Source organism: Gracilinanus agilis, chromosome 3, assembly GCF_016433145.1.
Source record: "Gracilinanus agilis isolate LMUSP501 chromosome 3, AgileGrace, whole genome shotgun sequence".
In the NCBI taxonomy this organism is placed as follows: domain Eukaryota; kingdom Metazoa; phylum Chordata; class Mammalia; order Didelphimorphia; family Didelphidae; genus Gracilinanus; species Gracilinanus agilis.
This window is the reverse complement of record NC_058132.1, coordinates 344,105,013-344,127,481: the sequence shown is the minus strand read 5'-3', so window position 1 is coordinate 344,127,481 and position 22,469 is coordinate 344,105,013. Positions and strand designations below refer to the sequence as shown.

The following is a 22,469-nucleotide window of genomic DNA, read 5'->3' as shown; positions in this document are numbered from 1 at the left end:
CGACCGGCCAGTGGCTGCGGGAGCTGAGGCGGGGGAGGCGGCGCGGCTGGGGAGGGAGAGGGGGACTAGCTGCTGCTGCTGCTGGGGGTGGGGGGGTTGCAGTTTGGGGTTCTTTCTCTTGGAGGGGTTAAGTAAGGAGATATAGGGGTGGTAGACTGGGCTGGGGGCGTGGATACAATGCACCCCCCTTCCTCTCTATCTCCCCCCCCCCCCAAGCTTTTTCTTTGCAAATAAAACAATCTACCCCGGAGCTTTAAAAAAGCAACCTCGAGTCTTTTCTAGAGAGGCAGCAAGGACTTCCCTGCTCTGTTGGACTCTGATTTGATTGTATAATCCCGATGATATAATGCTAATGACGATGATGACACTGCCTTTTATTTTTACCTTGGCTCTGTTAAAAGCGTAGCTACTGCTCCGGGTAAAGCATTGGGGTGGTCAGATGTGAAAGGGTTTGCTACTGCTGCTCCAGGAGTTTTACTTTGCTTTTGTTTTTTGAGGCCATTTTCAAGATCGAAATTGGACAAAATGAAAGCTTTGTATTTTTCAGCCAGTTATGTCTTATGCTGAGAAAAAAAAGGCGGGGGGTGGTGTGGGGTGGGGGGGACCGAACTGCTGCCTTGCTTAGGGAAAAGGAAGAGACTTTTTAGCCACATGTAATTAAGTGTATTTTCACTTTATCCCCCTTCCCCGCCCTCAAATCTTTGACAAGCAGTATCTTAAAATGAAGAAGTTTAATTTCCGCAAAGTTTTGGATGGTTTAACTGCCTCATCCCCTGGCAGTGGCAGCAGCAGTAGTGGTAACAGTGGCAGTGGGACCGGAGGTGGTTCTATCCAGAGTGGAGGGACTGCAGGGGTTCTCAGAGAAGAGATACAGGAAACCCTAACTTCGGACTACTTCCAAATTTGTAAGGTAAGGTTTTGCGGTGGGGTGTCACGTCTGTTTTTTGTTTTTTGTTTTTTCCTTGTTCAGATTGTAAACAAACCAGAAATATTCATTAGGGATTAGGAACCGTTGAGATGCCAGCATGAAGGAGTCTGGTGCAGAGCGGCACAGTGAATTAATGAGGATATTTGAGGATATCAATATCAGTTAACAGTGGTAGTTTGTGAATAAGCAAACGGGAATGACATTTTAAAGATAACCTAGGGAAAGACATTGGACAGTTAAAAAAAGTAAAAAAGGCAGCAGGGAATATTTAAAGAAAGGAGTAAAATGAAGTAAAAATAGTCCTAGTCATGTAGTCTCATTTATGGAAGCTTTTGAACTTGCTTGTTATTTTGATTGAACATCCTAAGTAGGTGATTACATCTATTGAAATGCTACTAGCATTGATTTCATATTATCAGGATTGATACACTTAAAGATTCTATCAGTTATTTTTAATTTTTAATTTCTTCTTAAATGAATCCTTTGCCTTCTAAAATAAATGAGTATATGCCATGAGCTTAGTATTTATAAGGATTATATAGCCAAAATGTTCTGCATTGGCAGGGAGACAGTTTAGATAACATTTTAGAGTTAAACTTAGAGGGAGCTTTTTGTAAGTAGCAAAAATGATTGAGGGGAGGGAATGTAAAAAGAAATTGAAACAAATGTTACTGATATCATTTCTCAAATTTATAATATACTTTGTAGTTATCTTTGGAATAAGGATAACTCATGAGTGATTTTTTTTTTACCTAAGACAGATACATATAAATAACTATAATTTAAATGATGTCATTTAAAACACCCATAATAAGAAATAAGTTAAAATAAACACATGCAATACCAGTAAAGGAATTTCATTTTTATGGTATTTTTGAGAAAAAAAAAAGACCATCTTCTATAATAGAAGCTATTAAATGTTAATGCTGCACATGAGATTTTCAAAATTATTCATAGTAAATGAATGATGTTATGAGCTTGAGGAACTGTCCTACTCTCTCTAATTCCCTAAAATAATCTAACAATGTAATTAAATGTCTAGTTATTAAGATATCAAAATTTAACTTAATTTATAATAGCAAATACCTACAGAATTAAGTAAAATTAAACACTTTGGTTTATTTTCTTCTTATCCCTATAAATATGTATATTGTAATGCTCTTCTACTTAATATAAAAGTATGGACAGGCTATCACAACAGGGAAGGAGCTAAATGGTAGTTGTTTCCAGCTACATCTAGGAATGTATCAGGAAGGAGTTGGGAGGCCAGATTTGTATTTCTTAGCTTTTGACAGATGCTCATTATTTCTGTTTTCTGAAATACAACTAGTTCTCCACAGAGGCTTCCAAAGTTTGAATGGAAGAAGTAGGGTTAAGTTTCATCAAAAACCATGGAACATTTACAATAATTCGAACTGTTTTGTATAGGAAGGATGAGTTATTCAGGCTGCTAGTATTTAAAAGATAGAGAAGACTTCAAATAAAAATTCAGGGAAAGGTGGTGAGTAAAGAAGGCAAGATAGGGATGACAAAGTAATATGCACATCTGTTTGAACTTCTAACAGCTATGGAAAGTTGCCAAAAAGGAAGACTAAAACTTAATTCTTTTACTTTAGTGATAGTTTCAAATAATGAGCAAAAATATTTGACAGCAATTTATATAATTGATATCTCAGTTTGATGGAAAGAAGATAGCTAGTAGTGTATAATACTGTCACATTAAAAAAATTCTAGTTTCAGTATGATAATTCATGGAGATGTAAGCATCACATAAGATGATGCCAAAAGTGTTACTGGAAAAAGAAAGTACTAAAGAACCTCTGGATCAAGAACTTCCCTTCTTAAATGATAAAAATGTAAGCTAGAGGTATAATAGTCAAGATAATGTGACTAAAAAAATGGGAATAGCAAATAGAATAGCAGAAACAACTTTTTTTTGAGACAGATGGTCTAGGTTCTATTCTCCTACCTATTCTGTTACTAAATCACTGTCATTTAAGTTCTCTAGGGCTCAGTTTTCTTCTCTGTAAAATAGGGATAGATAATAATCTAACATTTACATGGCACTGCAATGATTCCAAAAGACTTGGTTCTAGCATAGGCACAGTTATATCCAATTTATGTAAGAAAAAACTGAGGTTCAAAGAATTTAAGGGACCTAGCTATAGTTACATAGCTATTAACTGTCAGAACTGGGTTTTGAACCTAGGTTTATCTCCAAGTCCAGGGCTCTTTTTTATCATACTACTCTAAAGTCCCTTCTACCACCAATGTTCTATGATTTGATGAGATTAGGGAGGCTTTAAAATGAGGCCAATTATTAATAAGACAGATTTTATTTATCCTAATTCTTTAGTTATCTTGCCTTATATGGGTAGAAGTACTTGATAGAGGAGATAATAGGTTTTTCTCATAAAACAAATGACCTCTCCTTACCACTGATAACTAGGGATCACAAGAAGGGGGAAAATATTAGATTTATACCTAAGGAATTAAAAGAAATTAGAAGAAGAAGGGCTTTTGATGAACCACAATATGATAGTGATCACAACACAATTAAATTCAGCATTGTGATGGAGATGGCAAACCAAAGAAATCCATCATGCAGTTATTCACTTTTAATAGTAATACTTTACATTTGTATAGTGCTTTGTCATTTTCAAAGTGCTCTTACCTATAATATCTCATTAAATCCTCATAACAACCCTGTTAGGTAGGTAGGGCAGCTATTATTATTCCCACTTACTACAAGAAAACTGAAAGCTCAGAAGGTGATTTACCCAAGGTCATATGCCTATCGACTGGGAAGGGAATAAAACTTAAGTGTTCAGTTCTCTTTCTGTAGTTTCCATAGAAATGGAAAATTAGAATTTAAAATCAACATTACTTAGTAAAATTAGAAATAATTTTAAGGGTATAAGACCACTCTAAAGCCTTAAGGCTTAATTAAATACTATGTAAAAACTGTCAGATTTAAGACAAAGACAAGGAAGACCACAGAATATATGTATGTTTGGGAACAAAACGCAGATTAATAAGGCCAAATGAATGTTAGCAGAAAGTTAGTAGAAAGGGAACACAAAAGTAATAACATGAAATTACTTTAATAACATGGAAAAGGAAGAAGCTAGTGCTTGATACCACTTGATGATTGGGGTATGTAATAGTTCTGTGGAGAATTAAAAAGGGAAATTGCAGAAAGACTAAATTAATTCCTATTTTAGGGCTAGGATGTTAGGAAGATTATTTTTTTGGGAAAAAAAGTTTAGAGATATGCAATCAATAGTGGTAAGAATACAGGATGTTCTAGATATAATTGACAAACTGGACATAAATCACCAGAATCTGATGGCATCCTCCCAAAAGTTTTGAATAAACTGATGGGGTGAAATTGTAGAACTGTTAGCCAAAATGCATAAACTGTTGTTACAAACAGTCTTTATGCCAGAGGACTGGTATGAAGCCAGCATGATTCCCATCTATAACAAAGGCTCCATAGAGATCTAGCAAAGTACAATAGACTGGCATGTCTGATCCCTGTACCGGTAAGCTTATAGAATCAAGGAGAGATTCCATAAAGTTAAATACCTTATTTATTAGACTTCTTTGAGTAGAGTTAAATGAGTAGATAAAAGAAAAGCAGTAATCATAACTTATTTGCTCTTTCAAAATATTTTTTGGTAACATTCTGTAGAAAAAGTTTTTTTTTTCCATTTTTAAAAACTGAATTGCTACACAATTGGTAAAATGTGGGATTTTTATGGATAGAGTCCTGTTTAGTATATAGTCTGTTCTCCATTGGCCCATGTGCACTGATGATCAAAATGGTTGGCAAAATGTGAGGTGTTTTTATGAAGGGCATTGGAAACAAAGCAAAAATAATTATTCCCTTCTTGTCAAGAGAGAAGCTGCCCTTACCAAAGGCTTTATTCTTCTAGAGAAAATAAATTACTTTTCAAACCTATGCATGAGCTACCATCTTGGAGCTAAGGTTAGGAATTATCAGGGCTATCCACCAGATCGTATAGGATATTTATTGGCTGTTGAATTTCCTTGTCTCTTTGTTCAATTAACTGTAAGAGCACTGGTCAAACATTGATTCTTTTTGGTGGTAGCATGTCAGAATAGTATTGGTAGACCATGTTCTTAAATCAAGAAGGTCAGTCAGTTCTTAACAAGGCTTATATAAAACCATGTTGTATTTGTAGCTGGAAAGCTGGAGGAGTGCATGCAGTTCTAATCAGTACACTTTAAGAAAGATGTTTTTGATTGAGGTTGTCAAGAAAAGGACAGCTAAAATGATCAAGTAAATAGGATTCCATATGAAAAAGCTTTAAAGTAGAGAATATGTCAGTCTGGAATGGCCTGGGATGAGAGGGGAATTTAATTACATGTAGGATCAATATCACTTTAAATAGTGGGTAGAAAACTTTATGGACTTCATTATTTTAAGAGTAGTCTGGGCTAAAAAAATAAATTCAAAGGGATTAAATGGAGGTAGGAACATTGCATTTAATCAGAAAACCAAGGCTTGATCTAAATACTGCTCCTTACCATTTGTATAGGCTCAAATAAACCATTTAGCTTTTCTTTTCTTTCTTTCTTTTTTTTTTTTTGATCTTAGTTTCTTCCTCTGTAAAATAAGAGTTGGACTAGATGATCTTTAAGTTAATTTCCATCTCTATATTCTTTGATCTTAGATATATTCATAAATGATTATTACATTTTGAGTTATTAAGGAAATCTAGGGAAGTTTTAAATTGTGATTGTCTGATAAACAGGGATTGTATTTTGTCTCCCTTTGATAAATACTGTCTCCAGTATTTAGTAAAGTGCCTGATTCATAATATGTATTTTTTGACTAATTGACATTGTTAGACTTCTGTGGTTGACAATGGACAACAATCATATTCAATTGCAAAAGGCCATTGGGTGCCACAAGATTCTTGGCTGTGTGTGCAGTTGTTCTGTTACAGTACAGAATTTCTTCTTTTCTTAGAGTCTTAATTTATATGACATTATCTGTCATTATTACTACCCTCAAAAATGAAGCTGATTTAAACCTAATACAATTTCAAATTCTGTCTGAATATAACTATTTTCATTAGTGGTAAAGCTAAGTTTTCATTTTTTGATCCTGTGGTTTCATATCTAAAAACCTCTTGTCTCATTTCGAAGATGTGAGTGTCTAAAATTGTTGAATTAGATCAGAAATTTTACTTAAATATGGGCTGAGAGCACTGATTATAGTATTGTAAAATCACCCAGATATTAGCAAAACAGTAATAACTTAAGGACTGTTCTTTAAAGGTTTCAAATAGCAGCACTGCTGTGAGCTTTAAAAGAAATACTTGGGATTTTTTCCAGAGAAAAAGAAAATGACTCTGAAAAGCCAAAATTGAGTAGCTATTTGCAAAAAAGACTTTGATGGTGGAAACTATATCTTCTTAATTGTTTAATATTCAAGAAACTAAACTTAAAATGTATGTAATGCACTGTTTCCATCATATTTTAAATAAAGTGCTGAATTTATGTCTAATTACACAGGTGGAGCTAATGTACATTTGTACTGCTTTCTGCTAAATCAGCTGGTACATTTTGGGAAACCAAAAATAGGAACCATCTTTAAAGAATTTACAGAAAACCAAAGAACATAAAATGCTTTTAAATTTCAGTCAATTAACTCATTGAGGTTTATTTGTAGATTTTTAATGTAACTGAGTAATTTATTGGGATTTGACACATAGATAGCCAGATACTTTTTACAAGTTTATCTTTCAAAAGATATAATACATATTGATTAACTTTAAAATGTTTTTTTCAAATCATAATTTAGATGTAAATTATTCCTAGCCAACTCAGTAGAATCAAAGCAAACATTATTTTTTTTGTTGCTGTTATTATCAGCAAAATTGCAAGTGACATAGAGATTTATTTGTAAAGATTTTAGAAGAAAACAATTATTTGTTTTTATTGCATAAACATATCAGTTTGTGTTTTAAAAAACACAAAAACATTAGATTATTTAAGACATGTAAAATGATTCTGGGCTATACAGAAATAGAATCAGAGATTCAGAGCTGTTAGGGTCCTTTGAGATCATTCTAAATCAGGTCCCTTATTTTATAGATTAGGAAATTGAGCCCAGAGATGTTAAATGACTTGCTTATGTTAAGTGGAAGTATTTAATGTTTTAGTTAATTGATTTTATAGTACTTTTAAGAAAGACAACTTTTAATATGCTTTTAGTAAACCTTTTTTGTGCTTTTAATGGATTATATCATAGAAATATGACAAATAATATGAAAATCCGGTTCAAAGACATGGTATCTTCTCTAGTCTACATGTTCATTTTTTCTGTCAATTTTAAAGTCTCTACTGTGTTCTTGTAAGATGAAAAGTATTTAGAACAGTCAGGAATTACGGGGCATTTTTTTAACGAAAGAAGAGAAAATGTGAATTTTTGATGGGGTCCAAAAAAGCCACGGTATGTTTATTAAATTATATAGAAGATGAAGACTAAACCTTTGATTTCATTACAATAGGGAACTCCCAGATGAGGAAACTCCTTCTATTAATGCATGTTGTTGTCTTCTGGTATCAGAGTTGCCTAGAGTATTGAGAGGTTAAATAGCCAATATATGTTAGAGACCAGCCTTGATCCTAAGTTTTTTGGCTCTGAGGCTGGTTCTCTTATCCATTGTACAATAATATTTCTCATACTATATAACATTTTTTTTCCTTTTAAATATCATGACAGTTTGGAAATAAATTCATTAGTTTCAAAGGAGTAGTTCATTTCTAAGAATGTTGCGTTTGTGAAGATTTTAAATGGAAATAATGTATGCTTTTAAAAAAAGGATTTCTTCCCTTCATTCTCTTCATTATCTGTTCTTTTTGTCTTTTCTAGACTTTTATTTTTTGATTTATTTACCTTAAATTTACTTGTTCTTTCTTTAGTCTTTATATTCTTCATTAAAACTTCTAAGGTTATCTGTTTCAGATTCTCTCATCTAAATAGTTTCCATATTACTTTACTTTATCAGAGCCCCCTGCCCAATTTCCAGGGGCTCACAGCTAAAGTGTTTAAGCCTGGATTTGGAGTCTTCCTGATTCCAAGCTCAGTACTCTTTCCACTGTACCATTGGACCACCTAACTGTCTTCCAGAGGGGGAAAAAAATCCTGTTCTATGTTTGCCTCAGTTTCATCAACTATAAAATGAAGATAAAAATAGCATCTACAATTATAGAGTTGTGAAGATCAAATGAGATATTTCTGAAGTACTTAGCATGATGCCTATAACATAATTGGCATTGTATAAATGCTTATTCCTTTTCCCTCCCCTTGAAGGCAATCTGTAGCATCCTTTAACTGACACTTGTATTTTGTGTTCATTAGTTTGGAGCAGTTTCTTGTATTATTTCTTCTATTGTGTTTTTGATTTGTTTTATTACTTTGGGATACCTACAATGCTTAAGTTGTCTTTATGCACTCTGTCTTTGAGATTGATATTGCTTGTCTGGAGATCATCTTTTCTTTTAATATTATTGTTTTCTGCTTCTCTTCTTCCATGTTGTCTTTCATTTCTATGTATTTCTATTCCTGATCAGTTATCCTCTTGTTTCTTTCTTTGAAAAGACTTGGCATTGTGGATTTAAATTTTTCTGTTCAGCCAATTACTTTTTTTTTTAAACCCTTACCTTCCGTCTTGGAGTCAATACTGTGTATGGGCTCCAAGGCAGAAGAGTGGTAAGGGTAGGCAATGGGGGTCAAGTGACTTGCCCAGGGTCACACAGCTGGGAAGTGTCTGAGGCCAGATTTGAACCTAGGACCTCCCATCTCTAGGCCTGGCTCTCAATCCACTGAGCTACCCAGCTGCCCCCTCAGCCAATTACTTTTGCTCTGAAGACCATACATTCTGCTTTCACAATTCCTGTTTCTTCTTTAAGTCATTTCTTTTTTCTTTGTTTTAGAATATTTATTAATGGATTATTGGACTTTTAGCTGATCTGGAGGTTATAATCTCTTCTGCTATTAATATCTTCCCTGTTGGCTTATATGCTTGTGATCAAGGCTTTTAATTGAGTTTTCCTCCTCCTGAGATCTTAGGTAATTTTAGTCATTTTTCTTCTGTTCCTCTGTTGCTCACTTTCTGACTTCTTACCCTTTGGTGACAGTTTTCCTCAGGCTAGACTTCAAGGCAATCTGATTCTTACCTACTGGGTAATTCACATTTAACCAACCTTAGTCTTTTCCCTAGGTGACTTCTGGAAGAACAGACCTGTCTCCTGCTGGATGCTAAGTTCTTTTTCTCAGGCTTAGTATAGCCACACTAAGTAGCATCCTGCATCAGTTTCCTGTTTTCCTCAAGTTCTCTGGCTGATCTTTTACAGCACAGAGTTCTTTCACAATGCTGTCTCAGATCAAGTTTATGATCTTTGGTTTTCTGAGGCCCTATGATAGGTGGAGAAAGAATAAAATTGAATGGTTTGATTGTGTAGATTGAGCATTGGAGTTATGAGTGAGCTTGTCTTATTTTGGAAAGGTTTTAAAGTTTGTGAGGACTGAATAAAACATGTAGTCTTCCATTTTTTTTTTAGCCATTTGCCCTTGCATACTTATAAAGTTGTAAAGTGCTATATAAATGTTCTTTAGTATAAAATTATGCTAATTATTTTTCTTAAGAGAAATTTTCAAATATGATCACAATTAAGTCTAGAAGAAAAATTACCTCTTAATTTGTAGTTTATATATGTTGCTTCATGATATCCATGAGTATTCTTATGGAGGTAGGAAATTACTTGGTTTCCTATTCAGGTCTTGTACTTGCAGGCATATCTTCAACAATGATTGACATATAGAAATTCAATAAATATTTATGAATATCCCAGTAAATATTACATGAATGAATGAAAACAACTTAGAATTCTTTGTGGTTGTTTAAATAATTGTATATTTTGACTAGAAGACTAGCTTGAGTTGTAAAGAAAATTAAGAATTTATTCTAATGGCAGCTACGCACAGAGATATGGTATTTGGGTTTAGTTGGTGAAGAACGGTGGCTACAAAATAGAGGATTTTAGCATGAGTTTCATTTAATGATCCTTATATTTTTCTACGTTGTTCAGTGAAGTTTAACTACAACCAGGTCTATTTAATGAAACAGATTGCTTATAGGTAGGCTGCCAGTTGATTGATCAGATTGTTGATTGGTCTATACAATTTAGTCATTTGAATATGATCCCAAAGCAGTCAAGGTTTGACCATTTTGATTGTCTTAAATGAAGTAATCAGACTGACTTTTAGGTGATCTGATTGATTATTTGAACCATTATGATAGGTTTGTTTTTTTTAAAAAAATGACCATTTGCTGAAACCAAATACACTTAAAACATGTATGTATTGATAAAGTAAAATGTAGAACTAAGGAAAATTCAAGGTCCCTAGATATGAATTCATACCGTATATATTTGTGCATGTAAAATATTTTTATGAGGGATGTTTCAGACTTGATTTATTATTTCTAGTCAATCAAATTGAAAATATGCCTCCACATTTAACACGTGGCCAACTTTGATTATTCTCAGTAGTGAAATGAAACATTAATGCAGATAATACAAGGTGATTTATGATCTCTCTACTACTTGCCTCACCATTATAGCAACTACTGCATCTTTATGATAACAAACTCAAATAGCAGAGGAGGTCAAGAATTGAGTAGAAGTCTTTAGGAGGAATTAAATGGGTAAAAGTGAATTTAAATAATTTTCTCTACCATTATTAATACTGTCCCTCCACTTCCTTTTCAATTCCCTATCTTACACCGGTGAACAGTAACATTGTTGGCAAGATAAACATTAGTTACAGAAAAGGACAAAAGGGAATTGATTAATTTATTTGTTATTTTGCTTACCTAGTTTCCAAACTAAAATTTCAAACCAGAGTTCTTCCTTTTCAGAAGACACTCAGCATTCTGACTGGTTCATTTCATTTTTGGTAAATATTGTCAGCATGGTTGTCAGTTTCACAAGCAAGTGCTTGTTGTGTGTAAAATAAATGTATTGTATTAGGTTTAGCTCCTGGTTGGGCCATGATATGATCAGCACAGTGTCTTTCATAAATAGGAATCCTTAGAGGATATCATTTATAAGAAAATCCTTCTTATGTTTGGACTCTACATAAATTGTTCCATGAACTGTGGTGAACACAGTTTTATAGCTTACTCATGATTCATAATCAGAAGCTCATCGAACAAAGTTATTGTTGTGGCTTCTCTCAGGAAACATATCATCTCAACATTGGTATGTGTGTTTCAATGTGTCAAACATTTCATTGAAGGAGAACCTTTAACACAGTAATTTGTTCTACCTAAGCAAATCCTTTCTTAATGTCAAGAAATGCCTTATATTCTCTATTCCTCAATTTTATGACTGAATTTGTAGCCTGAGTTTAAAAAATAATTTGTAAAATAAACTTACCTATTCCTTTTTTAAGTTTCTATTGAGGAGACCCTTGATACATGTGTATTTCTTAAAGATTTATAGATAAATGAAAAAGTAGGTATATGGATCAGTAGTTACTGATGTACTCTTGATCACTTTTTTACAAAAAAATTAAAAATACCACCTATTATTTTTCTCCAGTTATTCTTCATCTTTTCTCTTTTCCAGAGACCTTGAAAATCAATCCTTCAAGTCTTTTGAAGTTGTTATCTATAGTATGAATTTATTTGGATATGCTTATTCTAAAGAAACTGCTTTTTAAAAAAATTTAATCTCTGTAAATGCCATAGTTTTCAAATGTAGTACTTTCACTGTAATCAATGATGACGAGGAATCACAATAGAAACACTAGCAGATCTGTTCTATTTTTCTTCTACTTTTAGTTTTCCTCTGTTTCATTTATAAACGTTTGTGGGATGATTTAGTTTAGACCAATGTTTCTATATAAATTTTTTTCTCCTTCAATTGGACTTCACTGTTTTGTGAGATAGTACCATTCATGATCTTTTGCCATCCTTTTCCATAACACTTTTCAAATGAGTTTATATTATAAATGGTCTTACTCTTGGCTACCCTGTCTAGTTGCTTAACAAGGAGCTAAAACCTTTGAAGGCTAAGATAGTTTTGGGGTTCTTTTGGCATCCTTATTATATTCAAATCTATGTATCTTCCTTGATCCATTTTCCATTTCTATAGCTTTTTTGCATAGGTTATCTTGGAGCAGGCTTTATTTGTGTACAGTGCTTTATTGTCATCTTTATCTTTCAAATTTGTTAATTTTATGTTTCTTCTGACTAGTTGGCATTCAGTTCAACAAATTCTGTTAAACTCCTACCTTGTGTAAGCCACTAGGAATAAAAAGACAAAAATAATAATATTCTTAGTCACCACTGATCTTATGTTATATTCAAAGATTATGATATGTAGACAGATAGGTTTGTACACAGTAATTTCAGGAGGGATAGAGCACAAAGAACTGAGGCACTCAAGAAAGACATCAAGTAGCAAATGACACTTAAACCTGGAAGAAAAGAACTTTAGAGGTAAATATGAAGACACAGTACTTTCTAGGCATAGGATAGAGCCTGAGCAAAGACACTGGTTCGGAAAATGATATGTTAAGTTTGGGCCAGCTAGTTAGGTCAGTTTAGCTGGATCATAAAGGATGTGAAGGGGAGTAATTGGAAGTATCTGGAAAGGTAGGTGGGAACAAGAATATGGAGGTCTTTAAATGTCAGGCTGAAAAGTTTATATTTTGGGGTAGAAGTAATAGGAAACTATAGAAAAATTTCAACCAGTATAGTGACATGACTTGTGTCTTAGGGTTATTAATTTAACATCTGTAGGGAGAATGGATTAGAGAGGGGAGAGCTGGGAAGAGGAAGTCTAATTAAGAAGCTATTACAATAGTCCAGATAAAAGGTGGTGAGTGTGGTAGTTATGTGTATGTGTTCCAAAAAAGTTTGGAAGAGAAATGGGTCTTGAGGAAAATATAATTTCCATTTTAGAAATTTTGAGTTTGAAATACTAATGGAACATTCTGATGGAGAAGTATAATAGTTAGCTGGCAATTCATACTGGAATTCAGAAGAGAGATTGGATGGTTTCATTTGAGTGGTGGGGCCAGAATCTAGATTTCTAGCGATTGAGAAGTGTGGAGAGAAGTATAGTCAATGAGAGTCAATGAGAGTAAACAACTTTTTTAAGGAATTTGGCTATGAAAGGGAAAGGAGCAAAGATAACTTGAGAGGATATATGGTAGGGTCAGATGAACTTCCAAGAATGAGGAAGATCTGAGCATGTTTGTAGATGATATGGAAAAAGCCAATGATGAGAAGAAAGGAAATAACTAAGGGGTGAAGTTGCTGAAGGAGATCAATAGCAGTAGTAGAGCCTGGCTTTGACAAGGAAAATGGTCCCATTCAGAGCATACTATATATTACTCTGAGTTTATGAAACTTGGGGGTCAGTGACAGATATACATTCCTTTTAATGCAGGCTTTCTATTCTTCTATTGCCTCTGACTCACAAAATCTGGGATTCCTTATATTTCTGGGATCCCAGTGGTGTCAGCCAAGTCTTCAGTAGTTAATCCCTCCCTGTCCATTAATATGTACCATAATTTTTTTTGTTTGCCATGTTTTCTGGTGCTTGCCATCTCTGCTATTGAAGCTTTCATGGTAGATCAGTATGAGGCATTGGTCTCATCAGTTTCTTAATCCAAAACTATATTTTCCAACATATTTTTCATTGACCTTCTCTGAACCCACATTCAGAAAAAAAATACAAATCATTGTTTATGTTGACTTGATTTAGAGGATCCTGCTAAGTTCTTCATAAAGTTTTTCTATGGTGTTATCTCCTGTGATAATGTTGATGCAGAATCTATGATTACCTTAATGGAAGTAATTTTTCTCATGCTCATCATGGGTATTTCATGGTGAGAAGACCAAGTGTCCTTTAAAACGTTTCACTTCAATACACCAAATACTTGTTAAATGGCTATGATATGTAAAGTGTCATGCTAGGCAGGGAGAGCCCAGATTCCTCAAACTAAAATCCCTGTCCTCTTAAAGCTTACATTTTGCTGATGAGATAGAACATATCCAGACAAAGTAAATATATAGTGGTTTGGAATGGAAGAGACCACTAACAACTATAGGGAGAGGAGAGAGGGGATTAAGGATCAGAAAAGATCTGTTTCATATAGGAGATGGCAACTAAATGGAATCAGGAAGACAACAAAGGATTTGAAGAGGTGGAGGTAAAGAGGGGGCACATTCCAGGCATAACTGTCAGCCTATGGGGCAAAAGAAATGGAATTTGAATAAAAGGGAACAAAAACTAGTAGATTAATTTGGCTGGAACATGAGTCCATGAAGAGGAATCATGTGAAATAGGACTGGAATTTGAGTTGCTAATGGAAATATGCAATGCTGTGTCCAGAGGTTGTCAGGCATGTGAAGCTAAAGTTCATGAAAGAGATTAACCTTAAATGAGATAACAATTTGAGAGTCTTCAGTATACCTAAATGAATGTATAACTTTATTAATGTGGGTATTACTTCCATTGGTACAGACTGCAACTTATCCATGCCTTCTTATCCTATGTGATTTCAATCCACGTTCATCCATAGGTCTTCAGTGGAATATTTGCCCAATATGTTAGTGTGTCTTTTCTAGGCAATTTTATACTTCAATGGTACCAATGTACCCTTTAAACATTATCCCTTTTGTGGACTACATGATCAGCCTATTTTACCTTTTCTTATATATGCATGTTCTTAATGCTATCCCTTATGATATTTCTTGAGTATAAGTCATCAGTAGAAAAATGATTCTATTTGTTTCTCTTCCCCATGTCATGCATTTTTATTTATTACATTATAGGAGTCATTGATATAGAGATGATAATGGAATCCTTGGGAGCACATAAGATCACCAAAAGAGAGAATGTAGAAAAAAAAACTGAAGAGAACCAGGTCAAAACTATGGGGACAACCATAGATAGGGGGAGTTATGATCATAGACAGGAATTTAAGAGTTTGAAATCTTGGAGTTTTCATAATGGATAATGGTGAGATGAATGAATGAAGCATTTATTAAGTGCTTAAAATATACGATGTCCCTTAATGCACACTATGATTCAGCCAAATTAGCCTTCATATTTTTCTTCATATATGACATTTCATTTCCCATCTCTGTATCTTTATGTCTCTTGGGCCTGGAAAGTACTTTGTTCCTATTAGCTGAATTGCCGACTTTTATATAAAGCTGTTATTGTTTCTCTCTAGTTGCTAGTGCCTTCTCCCCAAAAGGATCTTGGATCTATTTTCTATATACCTAAATATGTACATGTTGTCTCCCCTAGCTTGACTGTAAGTTCTTTGAAGGCAGGGACTAGTTAAATTTTGCCTTTGTGTCCCATTTTCTAGGTTGGTGCTTAGCACATTGTATAAGCCTAATAAATGCTTATTGATCAGTAGATTGAAGAATGAATAATATCTTAGAGATGGGATGGTGATGGCAGTGAGGATGAGTAAAAGATAGTTTAAATAAATAATGTAGGCTTCAGAACAGGAAGGCTTGAGTAATGGTGATATAATAAAGGTCTAAAGTTGGTATTAGGGAAGAAAAATGTATATGGATCCTTCCCTCTAGGTCCACACAGTAACAATTGATTTGGAGAGAGGGAAAGTATGGGACAAGAAAGCTGCCCTTATTGGAAAGGGTTGTTACAAAAAGTGCTATTGTTAGTATGATCAGCCAAATTTCAGTTGAGTTTTGGAGGCAGAAGGATTATTTGTAGAAAAGCAGAAAGATAAAAGGAGTTTGCTTTCCAAAGAAATGAATTTCCTTAAGACAGGAAATTCTGTGGTCAGGAGTAAAGGAGGAGTGGATTGAATTTAGTAAGATGGAAAGGTATGGTAGATAAGAAGGGGAATAATATGGGAACTAATTGGAGAGGGGAAATTACGGTGAAACAAATATATTAGTAAAGAAGAAAGGTAGTATTAAATATGCTGTTTTGTTATTAAAGGGCTTTTTAGAACTATCTGGCAGGGCAGCTGTGTGGCTTAGTGGATAGAATGCCAAGCTTGGAATAGGGGGGAGCTGGGTTCAAATTTGGTCTCAGATATTTCTTAGCTGTGTGACTCTGGGCAAGTTACATAATCCCAGGTGTCTACCCTGTCTTAAAATTGATGCTAAGAAGATAAGGGGTTGAATAAAAGGAACTACTAACTAGCATCAGGATTACAGTTAAAATGTTGTAATCCAAGTACTGATGGTACCTTGTAGCTTCCAGTGACGAAGGAAAAGGTCCTGCCATAAAGCTTTGTTTTGCTTCCTCAAGTTGCCAGATTGGCAGGTGTGCAGTTTGTTTCCTCAAAAAGGCAGCAATTGGACTAATAAGGGGCTCAGTATGGTAGGGTAAGCACTGGATTAAAAATATTAATTTTCAAAGAAGGGGTTGGATTGGGCTAAGACTGAAGTATATATTGCAGGCAAACTCTCCAAGGATTAAAGAAGGGAACCAGGTTTCCTTTTGGACATTTGGTTAAACCTTTCCAATATCATCATCAGGTCTGAAGATAATTAGTGAGCCTTGGATGGGAAGTGAACCCCTATAGATAGAGTGATATTCTGAAAATTATGCTTCCACATTCAAATGGATCTGTTATCTTATAGATTCTGGAGTTTCCTCCATTGATGAAGACGTCAGCTCATTCATGTCAGCTCATCTTGTGCAGTTCTTGTCTCTATGCGCCAAAGTTCATTAGACACTTGGAAAAATTGTTATATAATAATGTCAAATTACATTGTATAATTTTTCATTCCAAAATCAGATCCATTTATATACTTTGATCTATAAAGGTACTAAAGAGGGAGGGAAAATGAAGTATTGTACATGTTTGAGAATTCTCCTACAGCTTCATTGTTAAGTGTTTTGTTTTTTAATGAAAGGAAAGAAAGAAAAAATCATTCTCTTTGTAACCCACAGCAAACTAATTTTATGAAAATTTTAAATTTTTAGTAGCTTCAATTTAAAGAATAAAATGTTGTCTTGGTATGTCACTATGAAGTCTCAAGGAAACATCTAAGGATGTTGTCGATTACCAAGAATATCCAGACATTTAGGCTATAACCTATGCTAGCAATGTCACTACTTCTTCACTTCTGCTTCCTAAGAGTCCTTCACATCCTTTAAGGCTTGCTGAACTCAGATGCTATGTCCTATGCAAAGCCTTTTTTGGTCTTTCCAGGTCTAAATACTCTCTCCCTCTTGAAATATGAACTCCAGAATATTTGAACTGAGATGCTCTGATTCCGGAGTAGTGTTCTTTTTATCAGATAACATTGTCTCTGTGTTCTCTTTTGTGGGAGATAATCATGATGTCAGCCACTTTCTTACTGATATCTCCTGTAGACATAGGAAACAGAACTATAATATTTTGTAGAGGTCCCTTAATATTAGTCCTGAATATGCTCCCCACTAGTTAAAATGGAACAGTGTCTCTATAGCCTATAAAATGAACAGGACACAGTCTAAGAAATTAGAAACAGTAGAATTGGATACTGAGCATAACTGCTGACTCTTCACTTCTGAAATATCTCTCTGTGCCTTCTTCACCTGCATTGATTGGTTCTAGACCTCCCAGGAATGGAGCTCCTTGTCTTTCTGGGTTAAGCATATCTCCAGAGGAATTATCTTTTGCCTTTCAGAAAGTCTGGTCAGACTGCAGATGACCTTTAGGTTTCATTTTCCAGTCCAATGAGGGTGTGGCTACAGTTTTTTATGGCTAACCTGGAGATTTCCTTGGCTAGTTTACTCCACTGCTGGAGATGACACAGCAGATCGCAATGGTGTACTGTACTAATGAACATTTCTCATGGCTAGATTTGAAGAAAAAAGTTTTTTGATGTCTTTTAAAAAATACCACTGTAATTTCCTGATTCCCTGCCCTTCCCCAACAGCAATACTCTCTTCCAACAAAGAAAAACAGTTAAATAAAATAGTCTCATATAGGGCTAGCAGGGCCAGCATATATAATAAATCATAAATTTAGAGCTGAAAGAGTTAGAGAAGCCATCTAAGTCCAGTCCCCTCATTTTAGAAATAAAAAAACTGAAATCCAGTCACAGTAAATGACTTGCCCAAGCTTACATGGTGTCTGAGGCAGGATTTAAACTGAGGCCCCTGGTATGAAGTGAATAATAGAGTCAAAAATACCAGAATTCATGTATTACATTGGATATTTAATAGCAGTGTGACCCTCAGCAAATCACTTGACCATTTTCAGCCCCTGTTTCCTCATATGCAAAATGAGGGTGTTGGAATTGATGATCAGTAAGGTCCTTCTAACTCAAAAGCTGCCATAGCTTTGGCAGTCCCTTTTCCATCCTGTTTCTGCCCACCATTTCTTTCTATGAGAATGGCAGTACATTTCATCATTTGTCCTCCATAACTAATGGTAATTCATTTAATCTTCATTCGGTTGCTGTTTCGTGGTATTTTTACTTCTGATATTGTCATTGCATATATCACTCTGGTTCTGCTATCTTTAAAATCTTGCATGTTTGTTTAAATTCCACATGTTTTATTTTATTTTTATTTACCTGTTTGTAGGTAACATTAAAATTCCCAGGTTTCTTACCTCTCGTTTCCACTCCTAGAAGGCATCACCTGACAAAAAAATGTATATACAAATTTATGTCTTTTATGTTACTGTTTATCAGTACTTTCTCTGAAGATGGACATCTACAAGTTGTTCTTAAAATATTAATTTTATAGCTCTATATAATGTTTTTCCTTTGTTTCACTCTTGATCATTTCATATAGGTCTTTCCAAAATTTAAAAAAAAATTTACCTATTTCTACAAGCTTAGTAGTATTCCATCCACTATCATATACTACAACTTGTTTAGCCATTCCCTGACTGATGGACATCCTCTCAATTTCCAGTTCTTTACCACCACAAAGAGCTGGTATAAATATTTCAGAACATAAAGTTGTTTTTTTCTTTTTCCCTGATCTCCTTGAGAAATAGACTCAACAGTGGTATTGCTTGTTTAAAGGTATACATGATTTTTTAACTCCAGGCATAATTCCAAATTGCTCTCCAAAATGATTACATTTTGATTTGATCACAGTTTCACCAACAGTATATTAGTGTCCGTATTTTTCCTCATCTCCTCCATCATTTGTCATTTTGCACTTTTATCATTTTAGCCAATCCAATAGATGTGGGACGATATCTCAGAATTGTTTTGATTTGCATTTCTCTAATAACTAATTATTTAGAACATTTTTCATATGCCTACATGTGACTTTGATTTCTTAATCCAAAAACTCTCTATTCATATCTTTTGACCATTTTTCAATTAGGGAATGGCTTTTATTCTTATGAATTTGACAAATTTCTTTACATATTTTTGATATGAGGCCTCTACCCAAGAAACTGTCTATAATGCCCCCTAATTTTCTTCTTTCCTTCTAATCTTAGCTACAAAAAAAGTTTGTACAAAACTTTTTAGCTTAATGTAATCAAAATTATCCACTTTACATTTCACAATGTTTTCTCTTTTGCTTATTCATAAATTCTTCTCCCATCCATAAAACTGATAGACAATATGTTCCCTGTTCTTCTAATTTACTTATATCTCCCTTTATGTCTAGGTCATTTGTCCATTTTGATCTTATCTTATTGAATTATATAAGATATTGGTTTATACCTCGTTTCTGCCAAATTACTTTCTTAAAAAACACATTAGAATTGGTACTAAAGCAGAAGAATAATAAGGGCTAGGCACTTGGGGCTTGGCTTTCTATCCATGAGTCACTTAACTGCTCCCAAATAGTAAATTCTTACCTCCCAGATCTATACTTTTGTGAAATACAAGGTTATTATATTCTTTTACTATTGTTTGTTTTCACATATTTTAGCTAGAATTTAATAATTTCCTAGTTGCAGTGTTTCTTTCTCTATGTTAGGAGACCTATTTGATTGTAATGCGGTTATTTGTCACTTCAAAAAGACTCAATAGTACTAATGCAGACTTAGTTAAAACCTTAGAACTTGATACATATGGTTAAACAAAAGAGTAAGTTTAGAATGTCAGATAACACTCATTAAAGAAGCCATGCTGAAATTGGGACACTTAATACATTGCTGGTAGAGTTGTGACTTGGTCCAACCATTCTGGAGGGCAATTTGTATGCACAAAGGACTTTAAAAGAATTCATATCCTTTGACCCAGCCATACCACTGTTGGGTTTGAACCCTAAAGAGATAATAAGGAAAAATACTTGTACAAAAATATTTATAGCCATGCTCTTTGTGGTGGCAAAAAATTGGAAAGTGAGGGGGTGTGTCTATTGATTGAGGAATGGCTAAACAAATTGTGGTATCTGTTGATGATGGAATATTATTGTGCTGAAAGAAATGATAAACTGTAGGATTTCTATGTGAACTGGAATGACTTCCAAGAAATCATGCAGAGTAAAAGGAGCAGAACCAGGAGAATATTGTACCTAGAGATGGATACACTGTGGCACAATCGAATGTAACAGACTTTTCCACTACTAGCAGCAATGTAATGACCCAGGACAATCCAGAGGAACTTAGGAGAAAGAACGCTATCCACATCCAGAGAAAGAACTGTGGGAGCAGAAACGCAGAAGAAAAACATATGATCAATCACATAGTTTGATATGGATATAATTAGGGCTTTGATGTTAAAAGATCACTCTATTGCAAATATGAATAAAATGGAAATAGGTTTTGAACAATGATACATGTATAGACCAGTGGAACTGCTTGTCAGCTCCAGGAGGGGGATGGAAGGGGGAAGGAAGTCAAGAATCATGTAACCATGGAAAAATATTCTAAATAAAAAAAAGAAGAAGCCATTCAGTTTCTCTGGGTTTCCTTAAAATGGGTTGGGAAAGGACATGGCAATGACATATATTTGGAACATTGGGACACAGCAATGGTCGATAGGCATGTCCTATATATTTTAATTCACACATTCTTGTCAGTGATTGCTATTAGGATTAGTTCAATTCAGCACCTAAGTATCTTCTGTTCTGGTCAATAGGGGAAATCCAAAGATGAATAGAACATAGTTCCCCTATCCTCATGAAGCTTCTAGTCTAGTAGGGGTAGTATAAGATATATGAAAAATGCAATTATTTATCATATTATTGAAATAATGCAATTATATATTATTGTATAATCAAGATACATGGTTTGAATATGGATAAAAACATGAACAGGACCTAGCAAGATGATCATAGGATATTCACACTGGGGTATGGTAAACAGCAGGCCAGGACTGACGGGGGTGTTAAGATATAATAAGTGAGAGAAAGTTTTGTAAATCTTGTCAGTTAGACCAATGTTTTGTAAAGGGGATAGATATAATATGACCTCCAAGATTATATGATCAACCAATCTAAAAAGATGGATCATATCCCACTTTCTCTGGGATAGCCAATTGCTGGGCTTATTTCCAATATGTCCTCATTACCCAGCTTATCCATATTCAACACCCACATATTCAATCTCCTCTCTTATCACTGGGCAAGTTCTCAGCTTCTCCCCTTTCTCACCATGGTTTGGTTCTTCAGGGTAGTTATCACGATGACCAAATGAACATAAACAACTGCAAAGGCAAATATTTCCCCTTCCCCTACCTCCTACTGATACCCTTTCTCCCAGATCCACTCCTTGTGTCAAGTACCTCTTAGAAAAATGGACTTTGGGCTCTAGAATAGTGGCCAGGTGAGAAAGAATGAATTGCTCAGGGTAAGCAGGCATGGATAGGTTGTGACCATATCTCATCAAATCCACCATTCTTCCAAACTTACCTATTTCTGTGGAAAGCACTACCATCCTTCTGATCACTTAGATCAGTGATTCCCAAAGTGGGCACTACCACCCCTGGTGGGTGCTGCAGCGATCCAGGGGGATGGTGATGGCCACAGGTGCATTTATCTTTCCTATTAATTGCTATTAAAATTAAAAAAAAATTAATTTCCAGGGGGCTAAGTAATATTTTTTTCTAGAAAGGGGGTGGTAGGCCAAAAAAGTTTGGGAACCACTGACTTAGATGAAAAACCTTAGTAGTATTCTATATTCTTCATTTTCTTTTACCCTACAAAGCAAATTAGTTGCTATATCTTACCATTTCTATATACTGTCTTACATCTGTCCCTAATTTTTTAGTCACAGCTATTACTCTAAATAGGCCCTCATTATTTCTCATCTAGACTATTGAATTATTGTTGTTTAGTCATACCTGGCTCTTTGTGACCACATTTGGGGTTTTCTTGGTAAATATCCTAGAATGGTTTTCCATTTCCTTCTCCAGCCCATTTTATAGATGATGAAATGGAGGCAAACAAGGTTAAGTGATTTGCTCAGAGTTATATGGTTAGTATGTGTCTGAGACCGAATTTGGACTCAGGTTTTCCTGACTCTAGTCTCTATCCACTGTACTACCTACCTCCCATTAAAACCAGACTTACAGAAGTA

General features: G+C 34.6%; 1 protein-coding gene across 3 annotated transcripts in view; it reads left to right on the top strand.

Annotated features, from left to right (window-relative positions):
- Positions 1–721: 721 nt before the first annotated feature.
- STXBP5L (syntaxin binding protein 5L) overlaps positions 722–22,469 on the top strand; it is a 437,905-nt gene continuing 416,157 nt past the window's right edge. For all 3 annotated transcript variants that reach the window (XM_044670068.1, XM_044670069.1, XM_044670067.1), the window contains exon 1: positions 722–910. In XM_044670068.1, the coding sequence (XP_044526003.1) occupies positions 722–910 (189 nt within the window). The remainder of the gene's footprint in view (positions 911–22,469) is intronic.